The sequence below is a fragment of the Epinephelus moara genome, chromosome 5 (genome assembly GCF_006386435.1).
Source record: "Epinephelus moara isolate mb chromosome 5, YSFRI_EMoa_1.0, whole genome shotgun sequence".
NCBI classification, from domain to species: Eukaryota; Metazoa; Chordata; class Actinopteri; order Perciformes; family Serranidae; genus Epinephelus; species Epinephelus moara.
The window spans coordinates 47,810,392-47,819,803 of NC_065510.1; the positions used below are offsets into that span (position 1 = coordinate 47,810,392).

At 45.3% G+C, this 9,412-nt stretch overlaps 1 protein-coding gene across 1 annotated transcript in view; it reads right to left on the bottom strand.

Moving 5' to 3' along the window:
• sclt1 (sodium channel and clathrin linker 1) overlaps positions 1-9,412 on the bottom strand; it is a 149,611-nt gene that overhangs the window by 11,979 nt on the left and 128,220 nt on the right. The window contains exon 22 of the mRNA XM_050043338.1: positions 4,489-4,685. Within this exon, the coding sequence (XP_049899295.1) occupies positions 4,489-4,685 (197 nt within the window). The remainder of the gene's footprint in view (positions 1-4,488; positions 4,686-9,412) is intronic.

The window sequence follows — 9,412 nt, forward strand, 5'->3', positions numbered from 1 at the left end:
GTCCTCATTCCACTCCAGACCTCTCTCATGTTGTTCTGCTGGAGTTTCCTCTCCAGCTTCCTCCTGTACCTCTCCTTAGCCTCCCTTATCTTCACCTTCAGCTCCCCCTGTATTGTTCTCACCTCGTCCCTGTTACCAGCTCTGAAGGCCCTCTTCTTTGCATTGAGGATGACTTTGATGNGCCTCCCTTATCTTCACCTTCAGCTCCCCCTGTATTGTTCTCACCTCGTCCCTGTTACCAGCTCTGAAGGCCCTCTTCTTTGCATTGAGGATGACTTTGATGTCCTTTGTTACCCACGGTTTGTTATTTGGATAACAATGGACAGTCCTGGCTGGGACAGTGGAGTCCACACAGAAGCTGATGTAGTCCGTGATGTATTCTGTGAGCCCGTCGATGTCCTCCCCATGTGGCTCACAGAGTGCCTGCCAGTCTGTCACCCCAAAACAGCTCTGCAGTGTCTCATAAGCCTCCTCCGACCATCTCCTCACTGTCCTCATGGTCGCAGGCTGGCTCTTGACTAGTGGTACATAGCAGGGGTTGAGGTGCACCAGGTTGTGGTCTGACCTACCCAGAGGAGGGAGGGGGGAGCAGCTGTATGCATCTTTGGTGTTTGCATACAGCAAGTCCAGTGTTCTCTCCTCTCTGGTAAGACAGCTCACATACTGTGTAAATGTGAACTAAATGTTTAGTCTGCAGGCTATGGGCTATGGCGGAGTGACATCACATGCTGACGTCGGGTTGGCAAAGGGGGGGATGTAAACAGTTGCAATAATGGCATGTGAAAACTCCCTGGGCAAATAATACGGCCTGAGTCCAACAGCAAACAGTTCAATGTCCGGGCAGGACTGCACCAGCGGTTATTTACTAGAACGGCAAGCCACCCTCCTTTGTGCTTACCGCTCTCGGTGCAGTCCCGGTCAGCCCGAACAGTCTGAAAGCCGCTGATGGAGACGTTGTTGTCGGGAATGTCCTGGTGAAGCCATGTCTCAGTGAAGCACACAAGACTACATTCCCGGTACTCCTCCTGACTCTTGGCGACCGCTGTCAGCTCGTCCATCTTATTTGCCAGCGACTTCACGTTGCCCATGACGAGAGAGGGGAGACATGGCTTATATCTTCTCGTCTCCATAAGCCTCCGTTGTCTCAACCCTGCTTTTTTCCGCTGCTGTTTACTTCCTCCCCTGCATCCTCTGTGTGTTTTCCTCCACAGTTCAGCTGGTATCTCCGATGTTCCGGCTGCCAAGCCGGCCGGCCTCAGCGCAATCAGCTGATCTCTGGAGTAAACAATGCGGCCATGAAGTTGTTGCGCAATGGTGCCGGGTCCGAATGAAATAAGTAATTCCAGGGTGAGGAAAACGAGTACAACTCTCTCAATCAGCATGTTTTGAGAGGGCGCAGTTTCAAAATGACAATCTCAAAAAGCCAGCACAAATACCAAACTTAATAAAGCAAAAAAGTAAGAAAACCGAGAAAACAAGCAGGAGCGACTGCAACAGGCTGCACGCGCGGGCGCATGCGCACTGAATCACGTCTATCATTATGCTTATCCATGTGTTCTTGTTTTCTTCTATTTCGTATTACTATCACAGTGCCAACTTTACTGAACATTACATTACTTGTTTATATATTCATTATCTTTATGTCTCCAATCCCTTCAGCAAGTACCATGAAGTCTACTTATGTGCCTCTTTTTTCTTCTCTTTTGATCTTTTATGTTTTTCCTTTGTTTCTTCCTCACATTGTTTTTTCTCTTTCTTCATCTTTTTTTGTTCTTTTTCTTCTTCTTTATCTTTATCATTATCATTAACAGCTAAGCTCTTCTATAGACTGTATCAGAGAACCTCTTCCTGCCTTTATGTATTTATTTTGTCTCTTCTTTGGATTGCCTCCTGCTCCATAAGTCCTTTTTGCTATCATCTTCAATGTTGTGGTATTAAAGGCACTGTATGTAAGAATGTGGCCAAAACGGTTACTGCACTCAAATTCAAAATACTGCCGTGAGTCGTGTCTGCCCCCCTCCCCTACAGATTCGAGGTTGCTGGACAGCGGCACGCTGGAGACTGATTTGTTTGCCCATGGGCGGCTGCCGTGGCAGGGCTGCGTCGCCGCATCCTTGATCTTCGGTTTTCCAGCGGACCGTTCGAGCAAGTCCGGCTTCTCTGCTGCTAACGCTGCTACCGGGATACAGCTGAGGAGAAGCCGGCTGCTAATGCTGTGTACTGGGACACTGCTAATGTTGCTTGCCGTGCTACAGCAGCACGGCAAGCAGCATTAGCAGTGTCCCAGTACACAGCTAATGCTAAGGCTACTTGCCGTGCTGCTGTAGCTCAGTCGTAACTGTAACTGATGCTAGGACTCTACTGACTGTGTGACTGGTAGACGGCGGTGGGTGGCGCAACAGGCCAAAACACAAATTCAAAACATAAACATGATTTGCGGACCGTAAAAATGTTTTTTAAATGCAAATATTCTGGCTGTACTATTGTTGTTGGTGAGATCAGTATGTTACATGAACATTAATCCTTAGCCTCTGTGACATATTAGGATGATTTTACGACTATTTGCTTTAGATTTCTTATATATAGCTCCTTTAACTACGTACTTACCAACAACCATTACTCATGCGCATTACCCCACTGACAGGAACACACATACACCGTCACATACTGTGATGGCTAAAGGCCCGAACATACTTGGGCGGAACGTACGCGGAACGGACTCCGCACGGACTCAAAGTGGACGTCTGCAAGTCCTGTGCACGCAAAGTTCAGATTTTATGACCGCGCGGACTCCGCTCTGCGCACCAGTGACTGCTCGACATGTATTTTTCACATTGCAGGGATTTTTCACGGACATTTTTACAGGAAACTACAACGCGGAAGTGCGCTCAACTATGAAAGCCCGAATGACTGCGGACATTCCTCGCGGAGTCCGCTCCGCTTATAGTACGCCCGAGTATGTTCGGGCCTTAAGCCTGCCATGCTGCACATTCACCCTCACTCCTCCACAATCCATTCACTAAATACACATTCATTATCTGAAGGCCTCATTTCAATTGAGTTGCTCAGCTGGCGTGTACACTGAAAAGTTTTTCAGCTTCTGGGTTTACTTTCGCAGTATACAGTTCACTAATTCTGAGCACCAGTGTTTCTCCGGCTGACCCTGCCTGCGAGTTCCCACTCGCCTCACAGACTTTGAAGCATTGTGATGATGTCACAGATTTTTAATTTGATGGGGTTTTTTTTAGCTTAAGGAAAGTTTTACAAACAGTTTTACAGCCGCTTCTCTTTTAATGATGGTCTATGGTAAAAATGCTTTTTGGGCCACATAGGATGTTTTGGCTGAAAAACCCTGAGTGGAGATAGGAACACACGACATCAGACCAGACCTTTTCAGACCTGTTGACTAAGGTGTGAAGATCTGTGACTAGTCAGTTAATTGAACTATAACCCAAACATATTGGTTTGTGGGAAATATATTGTTGGGTGGGAAGTTTTCTTTTGAATTGAACTGAACTGAACTAAAATGAAAGACTGATTAAGTGACTATGATTGAAATCCTGTAGGTACTGGGAAAACCTGAAACAGAGTTTCTGTGAATTGTTACATTTCAACTGTGCTTTTGGATGAACTGTTGGACGGACACACCTACAGGTTAACTGACTTTAATTGTGAATATATTTGTTGTTGCATTTAAAAATATGTGGTTTTGGGATTTGTTTGAGAGGATGTAAGTCAACTGGGGCATTTGAGTCACCCTGCAATGTTTAAAGGATTCATAAGGTGTATTTTACATGAGGCTCTGACCTGAATTGCACCCCAGCAACCCTAAATCAAACCGTTACGTAAAAAATGACACTCTGGATTAAAAAGACAAAGAACTACATTGCAAAGGAAATTCGCAAAACTAATGGTGTACACACCCATATCACTAAATCTAAATTCGTTAATATGAAACAAAACAGTTTAAGGAGGATAAACATAATCACATTAACTATTCAAACAAATCACACTAAAAATACACCAGCAGCACCCCGTTATCTCCCTCCAACATATCACCCAAACTCGCCCCTATCCCTCCCTCCACTCCCATCAAGTATCACCATCCCATAAGATAATAAATACTGTCACCTTGTCCTTAAGCAGTATCAGAGGAAAGTACTGTATTGCACTCAAAGAGTATTGTATTCACTTTTCATGTTATTTTAAACTGTATCATATTTTGGATCATAACAGTTTTGTCATAGCAGTCGGTCAGTAATTTAGTTTCCATTAGAATACTTATTATTGTATGCTTCATTTCTCTGGGTTTATTTGAGCAGAAAACTTTTGCTCAACCAGCCAATTGGCAATTTCTTAAAATTTCTGTTCCCTTTCTTTTTTCTTAATGATTTCAAGTGGCAAACCTTTAGTCCTGAAGCACAGAACGTGTTTTGGATGTTTTTTTCATTCTTTACTAATGTTAAAGGTACCTTGCCAAATTCTTACTTGAGGCATGTGATTTTAGTGTTGAAGACCTGAACAAGGTTCTTGGCCTCTTCTTTCCAGCGTTGAGTACTTTTCTGTTGTGCTGTAAGGAGGCGCGTCAGATCATCATTGGAGCTCCGGCTGCTTTCGTCCAGCTCGTGCATGCGTGTGTAGAGTCCCTGCTCCTTCAGGCAGTACTCCTGCTCCATCTGTGACAGCTGGGTGGAGGGCAGAAGAGTAAGGTGGGGCAAAAAAGGTTACTTTGCTGGTTAGGGTTTTATTATATTTTATGCCTACATTTGTCCCTCCTATACATCAAGGAGATACCTACTGGCTATGAATGACGACGGTAATGTTAGTTATTGTGCGAGCTCCTGTGCACAGTCTTTTCTAATAAGATAATCATCGCTTACTCCTACAACTGGTAAATTTGTGGCTTAACAGCAACAAAGGGGATAGTGTAATAACAAGAAGCATCAGCAAGATGTAATGAATATGCAAAACATTCAAATAAAAACCTCCACTGCCTTGCTTTTCTCTCCCTCCTCATCCACTTTTCATGCATATACTCCATCGCAAATTAATACGGATGCGATAGAATTCAAAAGCCTGAGAAACATTTGAAACCAGGTAAATAATCATCCATGAAATTGAAAAACTTTCAGACAACACTCAAATTTTCTGTAAACTGCTCCCAGTTATTATACTCTCCAAATCACACACACACATCCTCTGATATTTCAGACAGAGACTTCTGCTTAAGGAGGCAATAACAAACAGACTGGATCACATGAAAGGTAAAGAGACACTTAAGGCACTTATAATAAATAGGGTCCAGGTTGAAAAATGCCTAAGTAATCCCTTAAGACAACCCTCTTCTCCCCTCTCTCTGCTCGGCTGAAACTGGCCACCAATTCGGACATATTGGAAGCAAGCCACCGGGAGACTCAGAGAGACTCAAAGGCAGACGAAAAATTGCAGTGTCGGCCTGACCTAAAACAATTGCTATCTTCATTGGCTCCCCAAGATAACCAGCCTTCTCAAGGCTGTTTACCTCTCCACTCTCCTGGATGTTATGCAGACAAGATGCTCCGGCCCTATCTCCCCCCCACCACCCCCTCCTCCTGTGAACTTTGTTTCTGGATCAGAACTCTCCGAGGTCGTCTCCACGGCAACGGCCGTGTCTTCGTCATCAGTTATCAGACGGCAGAGACAATGGGTTGGGACTGAGTGGAGATGAAGTACATGGACTTACATATACACACACATGAAAACACATATAACACGCACACCCCCTCCAACTCAACGCCTTCTTGGCCCCCTCCCCCCCTCCCTCCCTTCGTCGCAATGTAGCATGGGAGGGTGATGCGATGCGCTCAAATGTGGCTGCGTGCGTGCCCCCCAGTGTCTGTGCTGCGACACCTCTCCTCCCCAACACCCTCCCCCCCTCCCATATGTGCAAGTCTTCGAGTTTTGTAGTAATGTCTTATTATGTTGCTTATGTGCTGAGGTGTTTTTTTCTTATTCCCACACTGTGCCCCCCTACAGGAGCCTAGTTTGGGAGTTGCTTTTTTTTTTCCCTCTTCCTCCCTCTTGTTCTCCTTTTTCATCTAAGTAAATGGGGCGCTGCTCGTGTGGCGACCCACAGTTCTCCCGCTCCTGTCCTCCCCTGTTATGTGTCATTGTCGTTTTCTATGTTTCTTGGACGGGATGTAACTGAAAGGCAATTTCCCCCCCCGGGGACAATAAAGGTATTCTGATTCTGATTCTGATTCTGCTTCGGTCAGGGATGTGTTAAGGCTACATCCCCATGTGACTGGTGGAGACTGCACAGCCTTCAGCCACTATCAGAGCCAAGCTCCACTGATAAAGATAGTTTGTAAAACATTCTATCTGCACTGATTACCAAAAAGGAGAATTTTGTTATTGTGGCGGCAACTGTTCCAACATTTTAACATGTTAATATTCACTCCAGTTTTTAATCAGTGTCTTACTTCCACTTTTTCCTCATGACAGGGACGGCACTCACTGTGACACTGAAACAGGTAACAGTCAATAACTTTTATATAATTGTAAGGTTTGTGTCCTATAGACACGGCTGTTCCTTCAACAAACAGAAGAGGTAATCAAGTCGAGCAAATCCACAAGCATCTCTATCATCAAGGGGGAACTGTCAGACCAACGCTTTCACATTGGCGATGCTATTCCAACTGTCTCCGAGAAGCCTGTGAAGAGCCTAGGTTGACGGTGCGATGCCTCCCTCAAAGACAAAGAGCAAGTAGATCAGCTCAGGCCACTAACCCTTTATGAAGTTCCGATCTCAAAGGTGGAAAAGCTGGAGAAGCTAGTCAGCTCATATGCAAGGAAGTGGCTTGGCCTTCCCAGGTGCCTCGGCAGTATTGGGCTATATGGCAAGGGAATGTTAGACCTGCCCATTTCCAGTCTATCAGAGGAGTACACGTGCACCAAAGTAAGACTGGAGATGATGCTACTGGACTCGAGTGATCCATTTGTAGCCCAAGCTGCCCCCATCCTGGCAAATGGGAGGAAATGGACTCCACTGGCTACAACTGAGCAGGCAAAGGCAGCACTAAAGCACAAGGACACAAGGCACAAGTGCGCAAAGGCCGTGGAGCACGCAAAGCAAGGGCAGTGGATGACATGGGAAGGAGTGGAGAAGAGGAAGAGCTCCTGGCAAGAGCTGTGGGAAATGGGGGCATTCAGGGCAAGCTCTACCATCAGGGCAGCCTACGATGTCCTTCCATCTCCCAAAAACCTCTGCCAGTGGTATGGGGAAGACCCCACATGCCCATTCTGTTCGAGTCCAGCAACACTTCAGCACATCTTGGTGGGCTGCAAGACCAGCCTCACCCAAGGCTGTTACACCGGCGGCACAACCAGGTGTTAAAATGTCTTGCAGCAGTGTTAGAAACTCGACAGACATGTGTCAACGCCTCCCCCGTCATCCCGCTGGTAGGCAACAACATTTGTCCGGGAGGTCGAGGGTCAAGCCAGTCTCACCTCCTCAAGACCAGACACTGGGCAGCTAGGCAGGGCACGGGATTGGAAGCTGCTGGCAGACTTGGGCGAGAAGCTCTGTTTTCCAGCTGAGATCACGTCCACCAACCTACGACCAGACCTTGTGCTATGGTCAGCCTCGCTCAGGCATGTGTGCATTATCGAGCTGACAGTGCCCTGGGAAAGTGCAGTGGAGGAGGCCTACGAGCGCAAGAAGCTGAGGTACGCTGAGCTTGCAGGCAATGTACAACAACAAGACTGGACAGCGAAGGTACGACCAGTGGAAGTCGACTGCAGAGGGTTTGTAGCCACCTCATGATCCAGGCTACTCCGGGAGATGGGAATGCGAGGGAAGGCCCACCGACAGGCAGTGAAGGACCTCTCCAGAGCCACTACAAAAGGGGAGTCAGTGGCTTTGGATAAAGAGGAAGGACTCCACCTGGGTCCTCAAATGAGTAGATGGCATCTAGGGGGTGAACCTGCGACGCTGGGATTCACTGCTGAACCCTATGGAGGTGTTGTGGGCCAATTAGCAAAACACCAAGGAAGGAGGTCACCCACTTGATTACCCAGAGGATGCCATCTCTCACTTGAAGTGTGCAATAAGGGATATTAACATCTAGTCCTACAAACAGATCTCTTTCCTCTGTCCAAAATTGTCATTGTGCCAGCAGCTGGTTGGTTAGTTAGCTAGCTAACTTGCTAATTTCACCATGCTTTTATGCTAACATTAGAGTGGTTACAGAAAATAAGCCAAACAAGTTATCGCCTGTACTCATCTGATGATAGCAATGTGCTTTCCTATGATGTGACAAGAGTGTGTTAATGAATCATTAAGTAGTTTCATATGATGCAGATGGCTAGTTAGCTATCTAGCCTGTTAATTCCACCACGCTATTGTGCTACACTGGTTAAGAGTAAATGAGGAATACAGTAACACAGGACTAGACTCAGCCTGTCACAGCCGGTTCATTTCGAAAGAGCAATGGCCAATGGGGAAACACCCACTCTCACATCATCACTTACTTGCCAAAAAGCAAAAAATAATTTCACAGAGGTATACAAAATACACAATAAACAATAATGCAATTATAGTAGTGCATGCAGAGCTGTGACCCGGAAGAGCCTCCTGTAGGTGTTGTGTTTTTGTTGTGTGTGCTTGCATCTAGTTTCATGTCTAACTATTTTTAACTTTTTGGATGGTTCTTACAACAGAGGACAGAGAGTCAACTACACCCATTACCTCCTTCCAAGCCTTTGATTTACCTGTCTCTGACACACCACTACTAACATAAGACAATAAAATGTTTTTCTCAACCCCACTTCACCTAAAATAACTTTAATCTCAGCGTTTGAGTTTTTCTTTTTCTCTCTCTCTCTCTTTCTTTGTTTGCTCCATGTTTGCAGGTCGACAGAATGCACCTGTCCATAGTAGCCTAATTATCACCTCCATATATGGCGATCACTGGCTGGCCTATTCATGGGCTGTGAATTTACGATAGATTGGCATTCATGAACATACACACGTGCCTATGTTCAATCCGAGTTTTTCTCTGTATTCATGAATCTGGAGAAATTTTTAAGTACCAATTTTTTTTTAATGTGGAAATTTAATCACAGATTCACTAACATTTCATGAATGAGACCCGGAGACGTTTAAAAACACCTTCCTCTGGTCTCCCAGGGCTTGACGCTAAATTTTTTCCCAACTTGTGCTCCTAAGTTGAAAAAGTAAGGAGCGCACAAAGAACTTTAGGGGCACAATGTAAATTGATCAAATAATGTGTTTTCCATAATAAACGTGATGCAAATAGACATTTACAAGCAAAATTATTTAATGAATTTGTATACAAAATGTAGATAAAGATAAAATCAAATTGAAAAAGTATTGCAATTTAATTTTGTCTTTAATGTTATGATCTTATAT